Source organism: Pagrus pagrus (genome assembly GCF_965226575.1).
Source record: "Pagrus pagrus genome assembly, chromosome: 10".
Classification (NCBI taxonomy): Eukaryota; Metazoa; Chordata; class Actinopteri; order Spariformes; family Sparidae; genus Pagrus; species Pagrus pagrus.
The window spans coordinates 21148208-21172063 of NC_140194.1; the positions used below are offsets into that span (position 1 = coordinate 21148208).

At 41.3% G+C, this 23856-nt stretch overlaps 2 protein-coding genes across 3 annotated transcripts in view; one reads left to right on the forward strand and one right to left on the reverse strand.

Moving 5' to 3' along the window:
• poc1b (POC1 centriolar protein B) overlaps positions 1 to 16617 on the reverse strand; it is a 44574-nt gene extending 27957 nt beyond the window's left edge. The window contains exons 1-10 of one of the 2 annotated variants that reach the window (XM_084363444.1): positions 16057 to 16611; positions 15049 to 15133; positions 14197 to 14368; positions 13767 to 13946; positions 13219 to 13326; positions 12713 to 12828; positions 12371 to 12504; positions 12167 to 12235; positions 11876 to 12028; positions 11361 to 11438 (exon numbers count right to left, since the gene is read on the reverse strand). In XM_084363444.1, the coding sequence (XP_084219570.1) occupies positions 11361 to 11438; positions 11876 to 12028; positions 12167 to 12235; positions 12371 to 12504; positions 12713 to 12828; positions 13219 to 13326; positions 13767 to 13946; positions 14197 to 14368; positions 15049 to 15133; positions 16057 to 16080 (1119 nt within the window). In that variant the 5' untranslated portion in view covers positions 16081 to 16611. Of the gene's footprint in view, positions 1 to 11360; positions 11439 to 11875; positions 12029 to 12166; positions 12236 to 12370; positions 12505 to 12712; positions 12829 to 13218; positions 13327 to 13766; positions 13947 to 14196; positions 14369 to 15048; positions 15134 to 16056 lie in introns of both variants that reach the window. The other variant, XM_084363445.1, reaches the window with a different exon arrangement.
• Positions 16618 to 16824: 207 nt separating this feature from the next.
• Positions 16825 to 23431, forward strand: cep41 (centrosomal protein 41). The gene is made up of 11 exons (XM_084363446.1): positions 16825 to 16972; positions 17311 to 17374; positions 17496 to 17543; positions 18869 to 18930; positions 19272 to 19338; positions 19430 to 19574; positions 20559 to 20725; positions 20806 to 20873; positions 21013 to 21127; positions 21428 to 21643; positions 22040 to 23431. Exons 1-11 carry the CDS (start codon positions 16940 to 16942, stop codon positions 22165 to 22167), a joined length of 1113 nt encoding a protein of 370 aa, XP_084219572.1. The 5' UTR covers positions 16825 to 16939; the 3' UTR covers positions 22168 to 23431.
• The last annotated feature ends 425 nt before the right edge of the window (positions 23432 to 23856 follow it).

Here is a 23856-nt window from a genome sequence, read left to right on the forward strand (position 1 = left end):
CATAGAGGAGATTTAAGACAAGGGGGGGGGGGGGGGTTGATGAATGCCCTACAGGTCAGAGACCATCCTTGAACTAAAAGCTAAAGTCCTATTTATCTCTGCAACAGAATTATCTCCCACTGTAATGCTGCATATATGAAACGGAAATGGGAACATATACACAAAAGAGAAAATCAAGTTAAAAGGTAAGTTAGAGCAGATAGAGTAAAGAGATATACAGAGAGCAGATTAGATTTGGAAAAGAAAGAGGAAGTGAGTGGATACATCAAACAATAAAAGCCCATTAAAGCCATCCATCAGTGCGGCTGTGGTCAGAGGTGGGGGATCCAGTTATCCCTCTCCAGGGAACAGAGAGATGAATGACTTCCTAACAGGTGGACTATGAGCTTAACAGGAGGGGGAAGCAGCGAGAGGAGGTGGGGTTAACCTGGGACTGAGCAGTGCTGGGTTACAGCTGCACCTCCGGAGAGAAACCGTGACCCCGTGGCTTTCTCAACTCACAGGAAATGAATTTGTTTTCCTAGCCCTTTCCCAGTAATCCTCCTGTCACAGACACACGTGTGCACAAGGATTTCACACATACAGAGTGAAGCACATACACACATGTGTGCAAGGAAGACACATGTATGGATACTTGTAGAGTCAGACTAAAATGCTCAAGCACATTCTTGATTACAAAATATGGATTTGAGGGTTTCGTATACCTAACCCTGGCAGTATACTCTATAGAAGAGCACAGATTAAGAGAAAAAGGAGCCAGTGCTACATCTTCCACTGTACAGCAAACAGACACAACAGCTGTCAACCCACAAGCCAGCTAAAAATGGCATTGAAAAATCGATTCCCAAACATACGGAGACCACAAAAAGTAAAGTTCTGTCTTAGCTAACCTTCAGCCAGTCAGTCAAGGTCTGCAGGTAGATGCCTTTCAATCGGAGGAAAAAAGAAAACGCATAAAAAAAAATGTTCTGGAAAATCAATAACTTGTTTTTCTGCGAGCCTGGATGAGCTGTACAGAAATAAGCCTGGCCGGCAACACAGCCATGAGGCGTCTGATCTGCCTACGCAGTTCACCGGGCCACATCCTCTCTGCCTCCACTCAGGGAGAAAATAGCATCAGCGAGCAACACTGCCAGATATTAAGGTAGCCTGTTATTTCCACACACATACACACTAGAGGTCCCTTTATATTGGTGCAGCTGCAGTTGTCCACCACCATTAGACAAACCTAATTGCAGTTAATACAATCATGTGACCTTAATATGTGAGCTGGGCCGGCTTTAAAACAACATCAACTACATTTTTGGTTAAAATCGATCTATAACTGGCCATTAGTCTCAGTGCAACCATCCAAACAAACATCATTCCTAAATAGATCACCTCCTGGAACTGCGACTGAAACAAACACACAGTGGAAAGCAGCCATAAATGGCAGCGTGGGTTTTGATGCTGCGGTACAAACAGAGATGCAAATCATGTGTTTTGCTAAAAGAGAACAGCTAAAATGTCAAACATCTTATAGTTTACTGTTGCACTAATGGCAAATATGGAAATCACACAACATGAACATGAAATTTGCCTTTTTTGGCAGACTTGAAGGGGTGGCAGTAAGCAAAGTCATGTCAACACACAAAGGGTGTTTTTTATTTCTGTCATTTATGGGGATGAGACTCAGAAATCGACTATCATTCTCCAGAATGTTACACTTTGTTGCTTAAATGTGACAAGTAGAGACAATAAATACAAATGAAAATATTTTGTATTTCCTATTAGTTTAAACCTTACTGGGGCTTATAACTAGGCAAATAGAGAGGGACATTTACAAACTCAAAGCCCAAAGGAGAAAACAGATTCAAGCAAGCTGGAAAACATTAAAAAATAAACTTTTGCAACAACTTGTCACTTAATCTTTTATATCTATGATGATCTATCTATAATTGATTGATCATTTTAGTAATTTCTCAAGCAAAAATGTCAAACATTCGGTGGTTCAGCTTTTCAAAGATAAGTATTTGCAGCTCTTCTTTGTCATTTATGATGAAGAGTCTTTGTGTCTGGGATGTTGAGTGGACAAAATAGGCAATTTGAAGGTGTCACTTCGGGCTCTGGGCAATTGTGGTGAGCATTTTTTTTTTTGTTTTTTTGGTAATTTGTAGACTTAACTATTATTCAATTAATGCAAAAAAAAAAAATATCTGCAAATTAATCAGTAAACAAAATAATCTTTAGTTGCAGCCCTAGTTTTTTTTCTCTTTCTGTTTTTGCCAAGAACTTACAGGCAAAATGACAACAACATGTCTGCTCTTATCCAAGTTCTATTTTTGTCTCTCATCCCAGCATCCTCCCATTTCTCCGGGCAGGGATAACAGCAAGCATCCCTGCTTGAAAACACAACACATCATCATTTGCCTTTCAGGTGTTCCTGCTACCTGTAATAGACCTGCCTGTCTATTTTTAGCCTCCTACACGGACCGACTGTCAGCATGTTCCCGGTAGAGGCCCCTGAGGACACAGCTGTACCCTTGAGAATGCACATTTAGAGGGCTGAGTGTTGGTCGGATGTGGAAGGATGGCGGAGATGACTTGGAGGGAGGGGAAGCCCTTAGAGTGGAATGGAGGTAAGCAGCTCAGAAATAATTGTAATGTGCTACAATGAGAAAAACTGCGGTGGACATGAACATGCCTGATAGCAGGTGTTTTGACAGGAATTTGGCCATCACAGGAATTTTACACCAAATCAACCTTAAAGTATTTCAATAGGTTCTTGTTCTCAATTCAGTTTAAAAGCAGATCCTGCTCCAGATCCCACCAGAACCATATCATCATCCAGTCACATGCCTCCAAGTGTCTCACCTTTGTTCTACGCATTCAGAACCAAGCAGTATGCAAAAAGACAAGGTCTTAAGGGACTCAAATGTCCTTAAATTCTGTAATTTGTTAATCACGTTTTCTATAAACCAATTAATTATTTAATAACATTACAAAAACCCAAAGATATTTTATTTTCAATTACATAAAAACGATTCAAATAGCACATTTGCTAGAACTAGAAAAAACTCACAACAATAATCACCCACTTCCTACAAGTGAGTGTTGTGTAAGGTTTAGAAAAAGAGTTACAAGAGGAGAGAAAGAGGAGAAAGAGGAAGGGTGAGAGAGGTGAGGAGGGGAAGGACGTATGGGAATCGGAAGAGAGAATCCTCCTGAATTAGTGATAAGGCTTGCCCTCCTGTTGTATTTTTGATGAGGAAGATCAAGTTTTTTGAACACTTGCATGCTAGCGCCAAGGAGACTGGAGCCGCCGCAGGGAGTCTCACAGCAAAACACAGCATTACGGGACTTCCGCGGTGTCCCGAGATGGGTTTCCGCTTTGACTCCGCTGTCATTGGTGCGATCGACTGGGCAGGAGGCGCCATGTAATATTCCAGTTACACAAGGTGTCAGACACTTACAGCTGCATTAAGGGCTGTCTGCCCACTAGAAGGAGGAACTCACACACCAGACTGGCTGTATGAGAAACAACAATCTACTAACACATCCAACAGAATTAAAGCAACACGAGCATCCCACTGGAATTGTATCCAATATGAACTTTTAGCTCTCGTTTGGACTTTAACTCGAGTTATTATTATTTTTATAATAATTCCTTACTATGTAGTATAGTACTATGTAGTGTAGTTCTGTGCCAGGCTGTTGGCAAACAGTTGGCCTATCTGCCACCCTAGCGCAGAGGTCTCCAAGAAAACATGTCTTCCAATAAGTCCTGCCACAATTATTTTTTGATGGCTCAACTTTTGCCACAATGCAAAGTTCACATGATCATGTGAGCTCGCAAGTCCATCTTGACAGTCTTCAAGCTTGTGGCCGATTAAACCAATTATGCTCTACTCGGTGTGACTCTGCGTGGCCAGGATATTGCATTTCCACCACAACTGGGCTACCTGCTTGAAGGTGTGTCTTAAACTAGTGACAAGCTTTTCCCGATCCCTGCAGTACTATCGAAGAATCACAGCTAACACAGAGGCTCTGCTAATTCAGTTACAAGTATTTTGTTTTGTAGTATTTTGTCAATCATGCCAATCAATTGCCAAGACAAAAGATTAAATGATTGCTGCCATGATCATTTTCCACAGTAGTAAAATCTTGTCTTGTAAATTATAAACCACTCTGCACTGTGTCTGGAAAGCATTGGCTCCTTATTTGCACAGGACACAGCCTCAAACACCTCAAACACTTTTAGGTCGGATTGTTGCCTATGTGTTTGCTGGGTAGCCAAAACAATAAGCCAAGAGTTTAAAAGACATGCAGGTATGCAAAATTGGTTGTTGATTCTCCGTGTGACACTACGCCTGAGCCACTCGTATTACATGAAGCAAAAAAGTCAATGTTATTATCAAAATAATCACTTAAAGCAAGTTAAATCCCATTGCCATGTCAGGGTGAGTATGTGAGTAGTAGTCAGCGTATGAGAATACAGCATGAATGAATGTGTCTGATTGTGCTTTCACTGAGTGTGCATGGAGTGTGTCTGCCTGAGTGTAACAGTGCGTGTTTGTGTGCGGGCATGTGTGTGAGTGTGAGGGTGTTATGCAGCCTCTGGGAGCCCTTGTCCTGGTGGAAAGTGAACCCCCCTCCCCCCCCCGGAGCTGTTACTATCTTTAGCTCGTTTCCGTCGTGTCTTGTCACTCGTGTTCTCCTCTACAGCACTTAAATCTCAACCTCCGGGCCATTCAATATCCTGTACTTCCCCTGCACAGGAAGCTGGAGAGGAGTGGGGGTGGGGCCGTCTGTGTAAATGTAGACAAGTACACACTGAAATTACACAAACATTCATGGCCTTATAACGAATATTCGCAGTTAATGGATGAACATGAAAAGAGTCACTAAAATGAAGGCAGACAGGAGAGCATAGTAAATTTACTCCCCACACACACACACACACACAAACACTATGGAAGACTGTACAACTGCAAAGAACACACACACACACACACACACACACACACACACACACACACACACAGGTCTGTGACAGGAGGCCTGTCGGTAGAGGACACCTTGTCTGGTCAAACTGGCGTCACAGCTAACGTCTGCAGGGACACGAGAGATGGCATAGGTAACAAAATCTAACCTTCTGCTATCTAATCACCTCTTTAATGTGCATGTGCACACACACGCACACACACACACACACACAGACATATACACACACAGATAAAGCTTTGAGGACCATTTATCAGCAACATTATTAAAAACCGTTCCTAACAACACCATGTAACATTAATTAACTGGACCTCAATCTGACTTCTGACTCTTTTAAACTCGGGTTTAAAACTGAACTAACCCGAACAGTTGCAAGACACACATCACTAAAAAACCCGGGCAACATGCTCTCCTCTGGAGGATTTATATGAACCTACCTATTTGGACATTTGAGTCCTTATAAAGACAGATACACCATCCACACACACACACTCTGCTGTCTCGCCTGGCCTCATTTCACGCTTGCCATTCTTCATGTGTTTCACAGATGACTTGATATCTGTTCAGTGCAATGGGTTTGACACTTTCCATGTCGTCGCTTACTCTATGCTGCCACTCAACAAGAGGAGGGACTCAAGCAGCTGAGAGGCTGTTCTACATTTTGAGAGATGTCCAGTCACACACTTTAACAAACAAACTTGCTTCACTACCACCAAAAAAATCTATTTCACTGTTTGTTCTCTTAGTTTTGAAAGAAGTGCACAACAAACAACTTATGCTAAGGATACAGTTAATCAGTTACATTACAATTTGTGTTATTCTTTTTGAGGCTTGCTGCCCCATAACCCATGAATTTAGTGCTCAAGGACACACAGGCAGCAGCTTTGGCTGTTGGCGTGGATGAGATACGTCACTATATGGCCACTAGTGTGTCTTTCAAAGCCCAGTAATGTCAATGGAGAGTGAGGTCACCACCCCAGGCCCCTGTCAGCTCTGTAATGACGTAGTGTTTGCTGATAACGCTCCATTCAGAAGCACTGAGCCCCGCTTGTGCCGCTAGCTCGCTGCAGAGCTTAATGGCTAATGCAGAGAGAGGGAGAAAGGGAGGATGGGGACAGAGCCACAGCTGATGCCACATCAATGTCATCACGTCATTACTGACATCACCTCCCTGTCCGTACTAACTTCCTGAATACAGAGTTGTGTTGTTATGTAGGGCTGCTACTATCGATTATTATGATTGTCGTCAGTTTCAGTTTGCTTGTTTGTTTGGGTATTATAGATGCTGTTAGTCGATTTGTTTCAGGATGCTGCTTTCTTTGGAAAAAAAAAAAAGATAAAAAATAAAGGAAAAAGGATGTCTCTTGGCAAACAAACTACACTTCACGGCCACAAATATATGGACAATCAAATATTAAACATGTAATTCTAAATCCACATGCATTAATATGCTGCTGTAACAGCCTCCACTCCTCTGAGAAGGCTGTCCGCCAGATTTTGAACCCATGCTGTAGATGTATCTATGACTTTGTGCTGTAGCATTAAGATTTCCCTTCACTTGGACTAAATGGCCTTGCTCACACCACGAAAAACACCCAAGACTACAAGTACCCAAAAGAAAATCAGTGTCTGAACCAAGAGACCTAAGTTTAGCTCCACTGAAGTCAAAAGAAAAAGCTAAAGAAAAAGACGTAATAAGAGGAGATTGCCCTAAATACAGGACACAGAGGTCATCAATGGTAGCAGGAACTGAGTGCAGGAACCTCCCCATCCAGCCGCCCACGCACCCACCTTGGGCCATTTGCATCTCCCGTCCCTTCCTTCTCCTGTTTCCGCCTACGCACGGACCCATTAGGGTGATGGGGGGGAAACACGGATGCAGGGCGGAAGGGGAAAGCACTCTGAGGACATCAACAACAGTGGAAGGAGGAGGAAGAACTAGGAAATGACCAGAGGGGGAAGACGTTGAAGGAGAAGGAAATGACTAGGAAATCACCGGAGGAGAGGAGGAGGAAGAGGAAGAGGAAGAGGAGAGGGGGAGGAAGAAGAGAGGATGAGGAAGAGGGAGAAGAAGAAGAGAGGACGAGGAAGAGGAAGAGGAAGAGGAAGAAGAGAGGAGAAGAGAGGAGAGAGTTCCTCAGTGATGGGAATCAGAGCTGACAGGAGGAGTAGCACTGGGGGCTCCCTGCTCTGAACCATCCTAAACAGGAATGACTCTCACACACACACATTCGCACTCCAATACACTGTGACTCATGTACACACATAAACAGACCCAGAGTTCACACTCACACATAACTCGGCAAATCCACATATCCACTATATAACTGCTCTCACATACCTATATACACACAGGCTTAAACAAGCTGCGTGGAAGTGTATGAATGAGTCAGGAGCTGTGTGTGTGTGTGTGTGTGTGTGTGTGTGTGTGTGTGTGTGTGCGTGTGCAGTTTAAGTTTTAACACATTTAGCTTTTACCCCAACCATGACAGAGCATGTTAGGGTCCAGTATTCATCTTGCTATTTATGGCAAGGATAAAACTGATGTTTATGTATGAAATGTGTGTGACACCGGGGTGCAGTGAGTTAGTCACTGAGTTAAACAGGCAGGCAGAACTCCAGATAGTCTATTATTAGAGCCACGGCTGCTGCGGCTGCTGCTCCCTGGTTGGGGCCCCCGAGGGCCAGGGCACCGGCACGTGGATTTGTGCTCTCTCCCCATCTCTCTGATCTCTATTCCTCCCCATCTCTCTCTCTCTCTGATCTCTCACGGGCTTTTCCATTCAGGCACGCTCGGGCGAATCGTACAGGGAAGCGAAGACGAGCTCCTTCAGTAACATTGAGAAGAAGGGGGAGAAAAAGAGGATGGAGACGCACAGAGGACACGGGAGAGAAGGAGCCAAATCTGAGAAGGACCCTCTCAGACTTAGGCAGAACAGTGCAACCAAAAAAAATCGCCTTAGGTGCTAAACTAAGAGATTTTACATGCACACTACAGCAGAATAAGCGCCAGAATGTTTAATAACGACACTAGCGTTTTGTCGTCATTTGCAAATTTCTCCCAGCTTCTAATTTGTCCTCATCTAAGATATTAACTGCTTAATACTGCAGGGTTTCAGTGCAGAGTGACTACTTATTGAAGGATTTTTGGGGGGTGTTCCTTATCTGAATCTGAATATGAATCTGAGGGTTTAAGGACAAAGGATGTCATATGTTGTACAGATTGTAAAGCCCTTCATGGCAAATTGTGATTTGTAATTCTGGGCTATATAAATAAAATTGTCTTGGCTTGATTTAATCTCCTTTATAAAAAGTGGACACTTCCTTTATGCCAGACAACTTCTTCTAAAAGAGAGCTACCAGACACATTTATGTTTGCTGTTTAACTGGCATAACATTTGCATACAAATGTTAAAACCTTCATGAAATGAGTATAAACAGCAAGAAGCATGCATTAAAATACATATTTTGTGGATGTTTACTTTACACTGTCTCTTGATTTACCCATCCATCTGATACTCCATGCCAGTTAAAGCTAGTCCCTTCCTCTTCCCATTCATCTACACAGTTCCATGTTAACATCAGAGCATTTCGAGTCATGAATGGCTGTTCTGCAGTTGTGTTTACTGCAGTCTTGAACAAAAAAAACTTATCTGACTTGGCCATCCTGACTCTAAATGACTTCCACTTGGCTTGGTCCATTCATGTCTTTCCTCCCACACAGCAGCCAACGGCAGAGAAGGAGACGCTAAGACAAGTAGGGCAGCACACTGAAGAAAAATTACAACTACTGCTGCAATAGGAGCTATAATTCATGGAGACTGAGTTTTTCATGTTCCTTCTTCTGGGGTTTAACAGGGGATAAGGAGACGTTGTTTTCCTAGTTTGTAACAATGCCCATAAAAATGAAAACCGTAAATAAAAACAACATCTTTTCATATCAGTCCCTCAACTCAAAAGACCTTTATGCTACTTGACTTTAAGTTTCAAAAAAGTCGCAGCCCTGAAGGAAAATTATGTGCACCATGTCACTTTAGAAATGATTTCCATATCCAAAAAGAAAACATGCCCCAACTCACATCAATCTGCTTATGAATATATAAACATGAGCACATTTGTCAGGGTATAAATATAAATATTACTATGAATCATTAAATGCTGCATTCAGTATATATACACTTACAAAGCACACTGTTAATGTTGTATTTATTAAGACATTTTTGCTTTATGATTTACGGTTATGTTTGTTTTAGGTGTACCGTGCATATGGACGGAGGTTTCAAGCATTCTGTGCGAGTGATGGCTGGCTACAATGAGAGCCACGTTACAATTTGTTCATGTCTTAATATTTACAGGCAATTCACGTCACTAAATCATGACGGATTGGAAAAAGCACCAGAATAGGCAAAACATATAGAGGAGTCTGCATTAGCTGTCCTTATTCTGTAATCCTCAGACTTATCAGAATCAAAAAAATGCACTGTAATATTTTTTTTACAACAGTAGGGGGCAGTAATTATTTGTAACCTCTCTGGGATGCTGTGTGAAGGAAGACAGGCAGCTGATCATACTGCCATCATTCAGAGATCACAAAAGCAAACTGTAGCATGTTAACTGTCAAATGTTGTGATGAATGCATATTTAGGATCTAGGATTCAGGCATTTTATTAGATACCAGCCAGAAACTACATTTCTTGCCAGTGAAAACTATTCTGGTAGAAATACACAGAAAACTGTAGTGTAGGTAAGCGCATCCTTGAGCAATTTACTGATCTCACACTCTCTGTTTTCTAATGTGGCAGTGGATAGCCTTACATCTAAACAAGTCGTCCTCTTGCATGCTGTTTTCCTAATATTCATTAAACGTGTGCATTAAGACCCACCTACATCAATCTCATGCTTCCAACCATTTGTCCAGGATCAGCATTTGTGGACTAAGCGGATAGCACTAATTCACATACAGGATTTTACCTTGCAACATGATGTGAACTTGCTACTCAAGTTCAAGGCCAGGTCACTGCCAAGCCGCCCCAGATGGGCCCTTGGCAACAATAGAAACTACAGAAAGAGATGATCTACAAAACACAGCGTGGCATTCACAAGGTTCTTGGGTAAAAAAAATTTTTAAAATGCAGAAGCCGAAAAAGTCGGAGGAATAAATGCGTAGTGTCCTGAAGTAAAAGCAATATCCCACTGCTCCTCTAACAGAGCGGTTCAGTAGCCACATGTGGTTGTATTCGCACTGCTGACACAGTCAAAATTATACAGGTCAACAAAAGCCCATTGCTTCATTTGAAAGTCTAACAAGTCATATTTTTATACAGCTGAATCTGAAAAAAATGAAAAATAGATACATAAGGCTGATTTAAGGAAAGACGTTGAACAGGGTTACAGAACTGAACTATAATGCAGCTTGAATTTGTATTTATGCTACATCCAAATTTTTCTAATTAGACTAAATCCAGTATATTATCAATGAAATCACTGAATTGTAGCCGTGCTCAGTAGCTCTGATGTGTGCACGTACAGAATTTGAGGATTACAGCAGTAGTGTGTTTCTGAATGATGCTAAACAGATCTCTTGTTAGCAAAGACAGAGGGTTGCTCTCTGCTGGCATCACTGAATCTCTGATAAGTGAATGGGATGTTTTCCTCTGAGGCAGATGTCAGTGCTGCAGTAGGATGGAAAGACTAATGACTGGTCTGCACTGCCACCTGGTGGTCATCGGAACATTACCCCTAAATATACACAACCATGAATCTGTATCAGCTGGATACACAACTCACGTGACAGATCTGCTTCAAATTTACCAAATGTAGGAATCCACACAGATCTGTGACATAGCTGTGTGACCCCAAGCATTTTTACTCTCCAAGTCTTTTTTTATTTTATTTTGTGGCACGTGCTTTGTTAACAGTAGCCTCTACATACAGCTGTATAAATCACACAAATCTTCCACTGTGTTAATGGTAAGAACTTGTTAACTGCATCTATTATGATGAATCAAGGCCCAAAGTTTTACAATGAGCTTTCCAGTTTCAGTGTAGGCGTATAGAGAAATGGTGGGCGGGAAAGTAAAATCAATGAATCAATAAATAAAGACAGTTTTTTTTTCCCTGTTTTGTCCACACGGTGCCTACTTCAAAACAATTTTGGAGTCATTGTGGATTGAATGGACTGGATGCTTATGCGTCATTTACGCATATCTCACTTTTTGATGTGGATTTCCAGTAAACATTCCTGTTGTTGTGCTACTTTCAATGCAATATGGTCTTTAAGTTATTTGCTTTGCTTATTTGCCTTAAATAAGTGTGATTTGGGATGTGGCTTGTCTTCTTGTGCCTATTCTACTGTAGACTTATATATACCAGCTTACCGTGGTGCTGTGAACAGCTTCGCCCAACTCTATGACATGTGGATCATTGGACCGAGTATCTGCCACTGTCTGACTGATCTGTGGAAAGAAAGAAAAGTCGATACATCTCTTGATTTCTCACCTGTATTTTTTTAGGAACTCATAGATGTTATGTGTTGACAGCAACTGCAAACCAGGTTGCTTTCACTAGATACTTCTTGTCCGTGCAGGAAACGGATGTGAATAGTTTTAATGCCTGAACATTGGTCAGTTCTAATAAAACAAGAGATTCGGATGGTTAGGCAAGGAAAGTACTATATGGCCACTGACCAGATGTGATGAAACCTTTTTTTCCCATGACTATATCTTGATTTTATTCCTGCTCTTGCCCAGTCATAGTTTTTCATTTTAGTTTGTATGTTAGATGATGTTGATGATGATGTGGTTTTTCTTTAAATACACCAGTTACAAAAGTCAGCACAGGCTTGACTAACTTACTAAAAATAATTTATATTTGAAGGTAAAACTGAAGTGACCTGAATGGCTGTGGGCTGCAGGTGATGAAGGTGGGGTCCTCTGGGGTGGATGTCAGTCACGTGTGGTGGAGGATCAGGGGTGGACCTCTGGCTGTGTTTTTGCAGGACGTCCTGGTAGGACTTGGTGTCAAAGTTTGTCCTCCACATCAGCACCTGGGGAATCGAGGGACCAGCACAACTTTAATGACCCAAGTTCCCTTCAGGCTTTCTACTACAAAAACTAAAAGTATAACCTTGAAATTACAAGCTATTGAGAGAATGGGGGTCATTTTATAAATATGAAACACCAACCTGACCATCAGCTCCCCCCGAGGCAAAGAGATCTCCAGCCCTAGAAAAGGCTACTGTGATTACAGCGCCCTAAAAACAAAGAAAGGAATGTAAGTGAATAAAGAAAATCTTGCCATGACAAACACTATTGAGGACAAAAATCCTTGATGGTGTTTTCTCTTGGTCTGCTGTCTGTGAGTGATCTGAGCTGTTCTGTAGCCTCACCTTGTGTCCATGGAGGGTGTAGATGAGGCGTCCCTCAAGCAGGTCCAAGATCTTAACAGTGCTGTCACTGGAGCCACTGATCAGGTAGTTGTTGGATGGATGGAAGGAAAAGCTGTTGATTCCTGCACTGTGGACTGAAACCAAAGATACAAAATTAAGTAAGGCAACACAAAAACACATCAATAGAAATTTGCACAAAGAACCCCTGCAGGATAATGGGTTAGCAAACTCCTTAGCTGACAAACTGGGAACACAATTACAGTCTGTGACATTTTAGAGACATTAGCGAGGATAATTCTACAAGATATTCGGCATTATTATAGCTTTGACATTTTGACATACCTTGATAATGCTGAATCAGCTTGTTGGTTCGTAGATCCCAGATTTTAAGTGAACTGTCAGCTCCTGAGGATGCTATACAGGTGCCGCTTGGGTTAAAATCAACAAATGTTTCTGATCTGGAAAAACAAAAACACTCAGTGGAGTCGCTGACCTGCAACAGTTTAACAGTCCAGTGTGTCAACAATTCACAATGATGCCATGTATAAGAGTGACAAAGCAGTGCCTAAACTCAACATTTATTTAGCTTGTACATCAGTTTTTTTAAGCTTTTTTAAAAATGATTATTATTTCAGTGAGGTTTTGGTCCACATAGGTAAATATGATGGTAAATGTTAGGAAATGTATTGGGTCTTTCTTGCATTACAAAAGGAAAAAAAATTGTGTCCAGAGATTGTGCCAATTACAAATACACACACCCTCACGATAAAAACTTAATTAAGTGGCTCAAAGTAAATTAAAACTAAGAAGAATATCAGTTCACAAAGCCAGATTGTTTTCAAACTAACCCTCCATAATCAGTGAAGCAGTTGATGCAGTGTTTGGTGGACGTGTCCCAGAGCCGGACAGTGCGATCATCTCCACAGGAAGCTATCAGCCGCCCATCGGGAGAAAACCTGCCGTGTGGCAAAGACATAAAATGCTCGTTATACAAAGTGAGAGCAAATTCACTTTTTTTCAGCATTTCCCTGCTTCAAACTCATAAGGTTACACACACATTGTAGACAATCTTGACCAATCTTGATTTGATCTACTGGTCCATCATCAATTTCACATATCACCTCATTCAAAACATGTAAAAGGTACTGAGAACAATCGAGAGCCAAATGTGTATAAAAAAAATTTAAAAAGCGTATAACTAATATTTTGGTTTGTAAAAAAGTCATCAAGATCTGTAATTCAGTTTGTTCTTGGACAAATTCTTGGCAAGCAGTGCAAAGCAAAACATAATATCAAAAAGTGACAAAGAGCTAAAGCTACTTTCAGGTAACCTGTAAGACACACACACAAACGCTACATCAGAAGATGTTACTGAGGATGTGGCGCTGCTGCATACCTGGCACAGCGCACCCAGTTAGTGTGCTGGCTGAGAGAGTTGACGAAGCACTGCCGTTGAACACTCCACACTTTGACAGACTTGTCGTCAGAGGCTGTCACCAGTCTTTGGCCATCATGGGAGAAGGCAACACTACGTACAGCGGCCGTGTGGGCTTTGAACACTGTAGACTCTGCCTTTCTACAGTACATAGACACATAACAAAAACAACTGATTTAAAACCCAGCCTCTCCAAGTCACATATGCCATGCAGCCTCAGCTTTCAGGGTATGTGTGACTTTCTTGCCAGTTAACAGTGTTACAGTCAAATTTTCAGAATGTGATTCACTTAACTGTGCACAAGATCATTTGTTTTACATTTCATATTACAGTCCACTTACCCTACTCAAATAAAACGCTCCTGATTAAAGGAAAAATTACTTGAGCTTACATGGAAGGTGTCCACAGTCTGACAGTTCTGTCTTTGGAGGAAGTGGCCACCAGGTTACCAGAGGGGGAGAACTGCACCCCAGTGATGGCGTCTTGGTGGCCAACAAAACGGAAAGCTCTCGCCTTTGGAGCCAGATTCCAGATCATCAGGGTCTTATCCACAGACCCTGAGGCTAGAGGGAGAGGTTATTACTGTGAATACAGTGAGCTCAGTATGTATTGTCAATGTTTAATTGTGTCTCATATGACAGAAGAGTCTAATCTGAGCACAAGCATTCTGGTAGGTCAGCTTTGTAATAAAAGAGACTTTCCTAAAACAGTCTCTGGTTAAACTTCAGCAAAGATCAATGTGTTTGTCAAGAACATTATACACAATCAAAGTACAGAGAGAATACAACACTATGACAGAAACCAAGATGACCATTCTAGGAAAACACTAACTAATAGATCAGTTGGAGGTAAAATGTCAGAAAATCTTAAAGTTCAAAAAGCTAACCTGATTACTGTCAGTCAGTGCTTGCTACTGTAGGTCTGTTGCAGTAGGTTGACAATGAAACACCATTTACAAGCCACTTACATATAGCTTGCAATGTAAAGTTGCATGGTTATTGCAAAGGGTCTCATACTGATTGTTTTACAATATAATACTGTCATGATTACTATATTACATAATTGTACATCAATTCAACTGTTCCAAGTGAGAAAATAAATGTTTCATCAGTGATGTTAATCCATTATTTCATCCCTTCTGTGAGCCAAAAGCATGGCATATGATTACAGGCAACTGTCTGCAGATAGAACACCTGAATAGCATCTTTAAATTGGCAAAGCTTTTACTGTCAGCAGAAATTACCCAGTTGTTTGCGGTTCGGGCTGAAGTCTGTACAGGTGACAGCATCTTTATGCCCCTTGAAGTGTCTCTCAAGGGTCGGATCCTCCTGCACGGAAAGGTCGCAACAACAAAATGAAAAGTCAGGTCTTCCCGTGGATAGCACAGTAATGAAACAAAAACATTTCCTCTGACAGTTAAGACTACACTTACGTCTACTTCCACCATCCACCATGTTAAACTGACTTTACATTTTCTGTCCGAAGCATGATGAGCACTGGCAGATTATTGTTGAGTAAACACTTAAAGGTGGCAAAAGGAAGTAATTTTAATCAGAATAGAAAGATTTTCATTGAATTATTTGTTTATGCCTATACAAACTATCTTTGTTTTCATGACTGAATAAACAAACTGACCTTAAAGGACAACACAATTTCATACTGTTTTACTTTGTTTATATTTGTGTATAGACAAACAGTGTAAACATTGTTCTGGGACCTTATTTTCCTCTCAGAACAGCTTGTTTATTCAGTTATAGAAAAAAAAAAAAATCTGAATTTGTATTATTATCTAATTAATATTGTAAATACTGAAAATCTGAGTTTGAATTTCTTCTCCAAAACTACATAGTGCCCCTTTAAAAAAACTGCTGTGTAAGATCTGTTTAGACTTAAGCCTAGTCTGAGGAAAGCTTGTGTTTGTTGTGGTGGAGGGCTGAGCAGGAACTTCAGCATGAGACACTGCCTGCCTGAGCAGACCAACAAGTGTGTTTAGGAAAAGCATTAAAGAGGCATTACACTGAGCTACAAGAATTTCAAGTCGATTTTTACTAATAAGCAAGTCTATTATGTTGTAATGAATTCATAGAGAGGACCCAAGCTGTGTTTTGACAGCCCCCCTCAGCAAATCCTCTTAGCAGGTAGGCAGCTAGCAAACTCGCCGACTCGGCTACTATTAGCACCAGTGCAAGCTGTCAAAGTAAACCCACTTTTACTCATTAGCCTTTCTGAAAGTGTTAACAGATTTACTTACCAAAACAGACGCCATTGTGGGCATTTGCTGAAAGAGTCAATGTTGTCAGAGGGAAAGTTTGGCCGCCCCGCTGCTGCGTAACGTTACTTCCATGACTGTCAAACTGTGCGCCTTCAGCGACAGTCTCAGACCTGACCTGTCGAGCTCAGATAACACGCTGGTCCGTTCGACAGTCTTTTTGCAAACTCAGTTTACTTTGGATTGTATGCACTCTGAATGAAAACTGGGTATTGTGTTTACATGATCAGCCGGATAAAACACCCGCTATTTCTGCAGCTAAAGCCACTTGTGGCAACGGAGAGAGTGGTGCTGCGTTCATGAAACATGTGGAAAACAAGTAGATGCGACAATCCGACTCGACAATTCCATTCGCAGCTTCAAATTACCATGCGCGACAATATTCAAGTTGTAAATAACAATGTTGAATTTGGGGAATTTGGTGTTACGTCCATCAAATCAAGGCTCTGCTTACTGACTCGAAACAAGCGGCAAACAGTCAAATACAGTGAGTATAATAACTACAAAATGAATGGAATGTATAAAGAATATCACGTAAGCGTTTGGTGGCTGATAGCGATCAACGATATGATGTGTGAGCACTTCCAATGCGTTGCAATCAAGCCGGGAACTTTGTTTTGTGAACTCTAAATTGTTATCATCCAGATACGTTATGGTTCTTTCTAGGTCACGTGAATGCAGCATATCGTTAAGGTGGAGCGTCCTCCCGCTGCTAAGCAACTGGCCAGCCATATCAAATGAAACTGCTCTGAAGCAGAAGTGGCGCAGTATCAGCCTCTCTGATTGGCCCGAGGAACAGCACTGACAAATCAGCGCAGAGATTGTTAAACTTGGAAATTGATGTTTGGCATTTCGGTTTGAAAAGATGTCGCTCAATCGGGGCATCGGCAATGTAGAGGTAATGTTAGTTATATATGACAGCATTATGTATATTTTATTTACCCGCTAACTGGTAATACTGCACTATCGATATCATCATACTTTGAAAACAGCGTGAGCAAACAAAATCAAATGTTGGTTTCCTAGCTAGCAAGCTAGCTAGTTAGCTGTGGTCAGTGTTAAATTACCACATCAACGAGAGTGCACCTGAAAGACTCATTATGCTTACGGCTAGCTCTTTCCAAAAGCTCCCATGCTTGCAGGCTAATTTAACTACTGTTAGCATGTGCTATCCTGTCTCTCTGTTGTTGGTTATACAGCTAGCTGGCGAAAACTTATGGCTGTCTTTCCTTCTAGTACATGAGAAAAAGGATACCGAAAAACGCCAAGTATCAACATGTCAAAACAAGGCTGGACACAGGTATCTTGTCAATGAACAGATGTACTACAATGTTATAGATTATTGGCCTTTGTTATGCTTAGAATAATGTATTAATGCACCCTTTGCCTCTGTACTATGTTGCTGTCATTTTTATCAATAGGATGCAGCCTTTCAAAGTATATGGAAAAACTGGAGGAGATTAGAAAAAGTGAGTAACTCATCTGAAGAGAGATCAGATCAGAGGAAGTGTCCTGTTTTATCTTTCTACGTTGTTGTGCAATTTGTTTGATGTGCTCTTTCATCTCACATGTATGTTTTGTCTTCTTAAATCTGGCTTCTGAACAAAAATATATATTTAATTTCATCTATATTGTTCATAGTCGTACAGAAAACTCACTCAAACATGAATCAGAAGCAGGTGTTTCATGATGACATTTTTAAAACCGGTGCATAAGGATGGCTGGATTTTGTACAATGCAGAACCACATTTCCAAGTCTTCAAATGTGGACTGGTGTCTGTCTGACATTCACATCGGCAATGGGCTTTTTATTGATAAGAACAGCCTCAGTGTCTCCCAAAAGAACACATGCAGTGACCACAGTTTGACCCACTAAGTACAGAATAATGCCTCTGTTCACTATTGGACACATGGCATTAGTTCAGTCTGTGTCTTTATAAACACTTTCCATTCTCCCCAAATGTGAACAGGTGGATCAGATAGCCCAGTTTGGCAGGATTGTATAAAACTCACACATGATCCAATTACAGCCAAATAAACCCTCTTAAGGGTCTGTTTCTTAATGTGGATGAGAACTGTTTACTGTACACTTCAGGTAACATTTGCCAACTTGGCACTTGATTTTCCCAAGGATCTATGTGTTTGTGTACTTTAAGAGGTAAACCGGAGAAGTTCTAACCCACTGATATTTCCCAGTTAAGTACGTTCTTTGTGGACAGTAGTGATTTTGTGTTGACCCGTCCTGATTTCTCAGGGATAAGTGACACCGATTCCTTTGCTCTCCAATGGAGGATTGTACTGCTGTCCACAATAATTCCTGTGTGACTGCACAAAGACATGCTGGTCAGGTGCCAGCAGAGGTCTTTGAGAAAGTGTGAGCTAGTGAGGTCATACCGTGGATAATGCCAGTATCCCTAGCACCGATAAAACTGTCTGAGCAGCCTGATTTGGGTGCAGTAGTGGCAGCTTTGGCTGGAAGGCAGTATGGGGACAGACAGGGTAGAGCTGAGGTTTAGTGAGGCATTAGAGGGGGAGGAGGAGAGGGAGGATCTGCAAGACCCCGGTGAGTTGTGGGTAGTTCAGCTGCATTCAGTGGCTAAGGTTATTATCACAGTTTTACTTGATTTTGCAATTATCAATCACAGTGATTGGACTTTTGGACCAAAGGTGCAAAATTAGCAGCTACAGGAGCCATTCTTAAAATAATTTTTCAAGACTGTCATCAGAGCTTTGAGGCTCCTTCCTCCTCCAATATTTCTAAGTTTTAAATATTTGTTTTTTCCCCTTTTTTTAGATTATAGGTATCGAAAAGATGAAATCTTCAAGCGGTTAAAGGTGACAACGTTTGCACAATTGGTAAGCATTGATGTTTATTTCCTTACTATACTTCAACATCCTGCAAGATTTATGTCGTACTCAGTGGAAAATCCAGTCAACAGTTATTTATGTGGCTTATATTTAGAGATGACCGCTGGAATGCAGTGAGAAAACCTGATCCATTCACAGGGCTTAATGATTAATAGGCTACTTGTGTGAATGGCTCTGGACAGCCGGCTCTGAATTAATTTAGCTTGGTTTGTTACCTTCATTTACAGACTCCAGGAAACCATTCTCTTTGCACTTTTACCTCCAGTTTCTTGGCAGTGTTTCTTCTCGTTACAAGAATATTTTATTCCTAAACTTGTTTTTCACATCAGATACTTCAGGTAGCCTCTGTATCAGACCTGAATGAAAGTGATGACAGCGAATCACACGGCCCAGAAGGTAACATAATGTACAGAATGTTAAATGGATTTAAACTCTAACAGTGCTGCAGGTGACGATGTTCTGATTTCCCACTCCTGCCGATTTGCAGACGGTCTGTCGGTGGTGTCTGATGCAGACCTCGAGTGTCTCTCTGAACACACCAACGGCTCCCCGCAGGCATCACTTCCTTCAGAACGCGAGGATGCAGGAGACAGCAGGGAACTCTGCCACACTGCCAGGTCAACACTCCTAAGGTACTGTACTCACTGAATTGTTCATAACTGCAATGTGCCTGGTTAGATTCTGGCTGGCTACTTCCCCTTCTCTCTCTCTCTCTATCCCTTTTTTCTGTTAGTCTTTCTTTACTGTCAATCTTTCAAAAAAAGTGTGTTTTTGTCCCTGTTATTCAGGAAAAACTGTTAACAGGGGGTTTATAATCTATAATCTGGAGTCGACCTTGTTTCTGGAAAGACATGTTGCTGTTAATACCACACACACCTGTAACCCTACACCACCGTATCTGCATCTGCACTGAACATACTGTGCATCCACTTTATGTCCCTTAAAGACATCTGGTTTTCCCACACGCCCACCCTCCTGTACACCGCACAATAACCTCCCTCAATATGTTCTCAGCGTCCCCTCCTCTCACCTGCATCCTCCAGCTTGAACAGGAACCCCAGGAGTGTAACTCTATCTATGGTCCCTCGGGGGGGGGGGCACAGACTGGGCCTCTGTAATGACAGAGCTTTTAGGTCACCTTCACCTTGTGGGGAGGGCATATGGAGAGAGAAAGTAGGGCAGCGCTGGGGTAAACATACACAAGGGGAAAGTGGTGTGCGTATGTAGTGTTGTTTGGCTCAGCTCCATACTTATAATTGCTGCATTGAGTCATTTTTCCTGTGGGTTCTGGTTTCATGTTAACTGGTTGGTGACTTTGCCAGATCAACCCCTGCCTGCTCAAGGAACAAAATCACTAATATCTTGTACATAATCGCTCTCTACTGCTAAGACATGAGTAAAATAATACCAGGGGATTTTCAAGTGATCAAAAAAAAAAAAAAAAAGTAAAATAAGCCTTATTTGTTTGGTGTGGTACTTTTGAGATACAAAGAGCTGTACATAGCAGAACACGTTCAAACAAGGAACGGAAAGAAATATGAAGAAATGACACAAGTGGCCAATAAAATTCAAAAGATGAATTTATTAAAGACGTACATTTGTTTTACCTCTTACAGTGTTATAAGTGGTGTGGGAGAGCTGAACCTCGACAGAACCAGTCAGAGGATGAAGGATGAGCCAGTGTTCAGCCCCGAGCCAGCTGACAGGCCCTACCCCGACTGCCCCTACCTGCTGCTGGATGTACGGGACCGAGACCAATACGACTGCTGCCACATCATTGGCGGTAGGTGCCAAGAACATGAAACGACAAGCTTATTCTGCCAAGAATCTAATCGTTGTTTTAATCATCTCTCTACCTTGCAGCGCACAGTTTCCCCATTGCCATGTTATCTCGGACAATGAACCCCTACACCAAAGAAGTGCTGGAATACGTATCCTTCAACACACGACACATTTCCCTGTCCTGTTTTTTCAGGCTTTTTCTTTTCATGGAGCAAACTCAATGTCAAGGCTTTTTTTGAACGCAGTTATAAATGTCTGTTGGCTGAACTTAACCCACAAACTGTGTAGAAAAATGCAGCAGGGAGGATCATCATCGTGTATGATGAGGATGAGAGAATAGCCAGCCAGGCAGCGACTACCATGTGTGAGCGAGGATTTGAGAATCTGTTTATGCTGTCTGGAGGTAAGGTAACGCCAAGTTATCTGGTCCACTTCCTTTAAAAGTAAACTAATCCATTGTGAAGAGGTCATTTCCATTATCCTATTTACCACGGCTGTTTGGTTGTGGCTGTGATTGGGACTGCAGCTGACATTTGGGCAAAATGAATGTCAACACTGCTTAGCATGTCCACTATATAGTTGACAGAAAAATCTAGTTAAACTCATGTAAAAACAAAGCAAGACTAAAATGTTTAAAAGGCAGCACTGTTGCAGATTTAATCTATGACAAGGATTATAATCCCACTCTGCTACCTTCTCCCAGGTCTCAAGGTAATCGCTCAGAAATTTCCAGAGGGATTGACGACGGGCTCCATCCCAGCCTCCTGCCTGTCCTCTCCCCCGTCGTTGAAGGGGAAGAAGAGCTCTGCGCCACAGCAGCCATCACAGGCAGCAGAGAGGAGGTGGAGGTTTACATCAGACGAGCTGTCCAAAATCCAGGACCAACTGGAGGAGATCCTCATCCCCAGTAACTCCAACAGTAAGAGCACCCTGACAGACACTCAGAAATACATTTTACAATTTAAAGTTAGAGCACTGCTTTAGGCGTCCGTAATTTCCGTAGTTTTTTGTGACAAAACAATTAGTTGATAAATGAAAATACTGTTCAGATTAAATAAGAACGATTATAATTGTTAGTTGCAACCCTGATTGATTTATTGATTGAAATACCAGACACTTTCCTATGAATTTGAAGTTTCATCTGTCATGTTGTTGATGTCATATTTTTGCTCCATGGAATTCTGTAATGAGGGAGATTGATGTCAGAAATCAACATTTAAGAGCATGAACTTAAGTTAGATTCACAAATGTCATTTTTGCTCTGTCTCATGACTTTGCTCCACCTCAGTATTGTTTGCGCGTGTGTTCACTGCAGGCCGCATGTCCAGCCGCATGTCAACCAGCAGCTCGCAGTCTAAAGCGTCCAGCGCTCGGAGTCGACAGAGTTCCTCTACAACTGGGAGGGACAGCGCCAGGGTTCAGAGCAGTAGACCCTGGAAATGAAACCACCCTGCCCCTACCTTAACTGCAGAGATATACACTAACAGACATACCTCCAACACAAGGTCAATTTATTTCAGGTTACGTTTCCCCACTCCATAACTGTAAAGAAACACATGTTTGGCCCCAGTCTGAACAATAATCCTCCACGGTACTGTTGGAAACTGCTTTGTTAATGCAAATTATACAGTGTTTCTGTGTGTCCTTGACCATATTTTAATTCAGAATATCTGCTGACACAGCTGCTTAATATGAATTCTCCACACGTTTTGTATGTTTCAGTTTTGAAAATCGCACACACCTTGGTAAAGTGATTACCACTGCATTAAAAAAAACAAGGACTGAAAGAATTTAACTCTAACTAAGACTAAATTCTGGACAACAGTATGAAATTCACAAAAAAAAATCTGTTAGAACAGAACAAAGAAATTTCATTTCAGACTCATTGGTAACCTTAATAAAACTACTTTATGGCACACTGTTGCGTCTTGTTTTTAAAAATATATATATATTTAATAAATGGTGTGCATGTGAATGTTTGCACAGTGCCTCGTCTGTGAATCTAACAACTGATGGATCTTTTTGCACTCAAATCTTTTTTTCATGTAACTATTCTCATCCTTTTTTGATGGCATTCCGAAAAGACTTACACTTTGTTTGCGGGAGACAGAGTAACTGAATGTTGACGTGGTATGAAGGATATGCTGGGAATCTCTGTATCACGTGAGATGTAATTTATATAAAAAATGTTACAGAGCTGGATCCATTTTTTTAAAAATTAAGACAAGCTGTGCTGTATTTTTGTAATTTTCTCCATATTGTTATGATGTTTTATTGGGATCTTGAAACTGACGAAGCACCGACAGCCTTTATGTGCAACTTTTTTGTCCACTTATGCTTTTACTTAACTGTGATTTTCTTTGTGTGCGAGTGTGTTTGTCACAGTGTCACTAAAGGATGGAAATGGGTCTTTTGTTCTGGATGAAACAAAATAACGAACAGCACTTCAGTACCCACAGATGCATTTGAAAAACAGTATTGCTAATGTTTGGCCTTTTGTTGGTATGATTCCTGGTCACCCCTGCCTGGATACACTCACACAGTCTCCGATGAAGTGCATTTTAGTGAGAATGTGGACTAGTCCGCAGGCCTTTCTTTTGTGATGAATCATTTGTCTTCACGATCAGTTTTAATTCACATTAATGATCTGATCATGTGATTTTGCTTGTAAATGGATGTCAAATAAAATGGATAATTGATTGCTGTATCTGAAGTGTTTCTTTGTCAAGGCAGTTGTGAAATGTTGGAAGATAATAATTTTTTTAATTTTGTTCTATAACTAAACCTACTTGATTTGAGGGACTGGGATAAGCTAGCTCTTAACCTGTGCTGGTCACATCTGGGTAAAATTGGAAACATTTAAACAAAAAAAGGAAATATTTCAAGGTCTAATGAGTGGATTAAGGAGAATCTATTGGCAGAAATGTAATGTGTTATTCATCATTGTTTTTATTGGTGTGTAATCACCTGAAACTAAAATTAATTTTCGTTACCTTTGAATTAGCCTTTTTATTTACAGAGGGAGTGGGTCCTCATTTCCTTACGCCATGATTCTACAGTAGCCCAGAATGGACAAACAAAACACTGGCTCTAGAGAGGGCCTCTACCATTCTCTGTGTTTTTAGTGACAAC

Bases quoted from the DNA above. Each gene is read 5' to 3' on its own strand.
- cep41 (XM_084363446.1), top strand. From the start codon at position 16,940: ATGTCGCTCAATCGGGGCATCGGCAATGTAGAG. The intron at 16,973-17,310 runs GTAATGTTAGTT...CTTTCCTTCTAG, and splicing joins GGGGCATCGGCAATGTAGAG to TACATGAGAAAAAGGATACC. The intron at 18,931-19,271 runs GTAAGCATTGAT...TTTTCACATCAG, and splicing joins TGACAACGTTTGCACAATTG to ATACTTCAGGTAGCCTCTGT.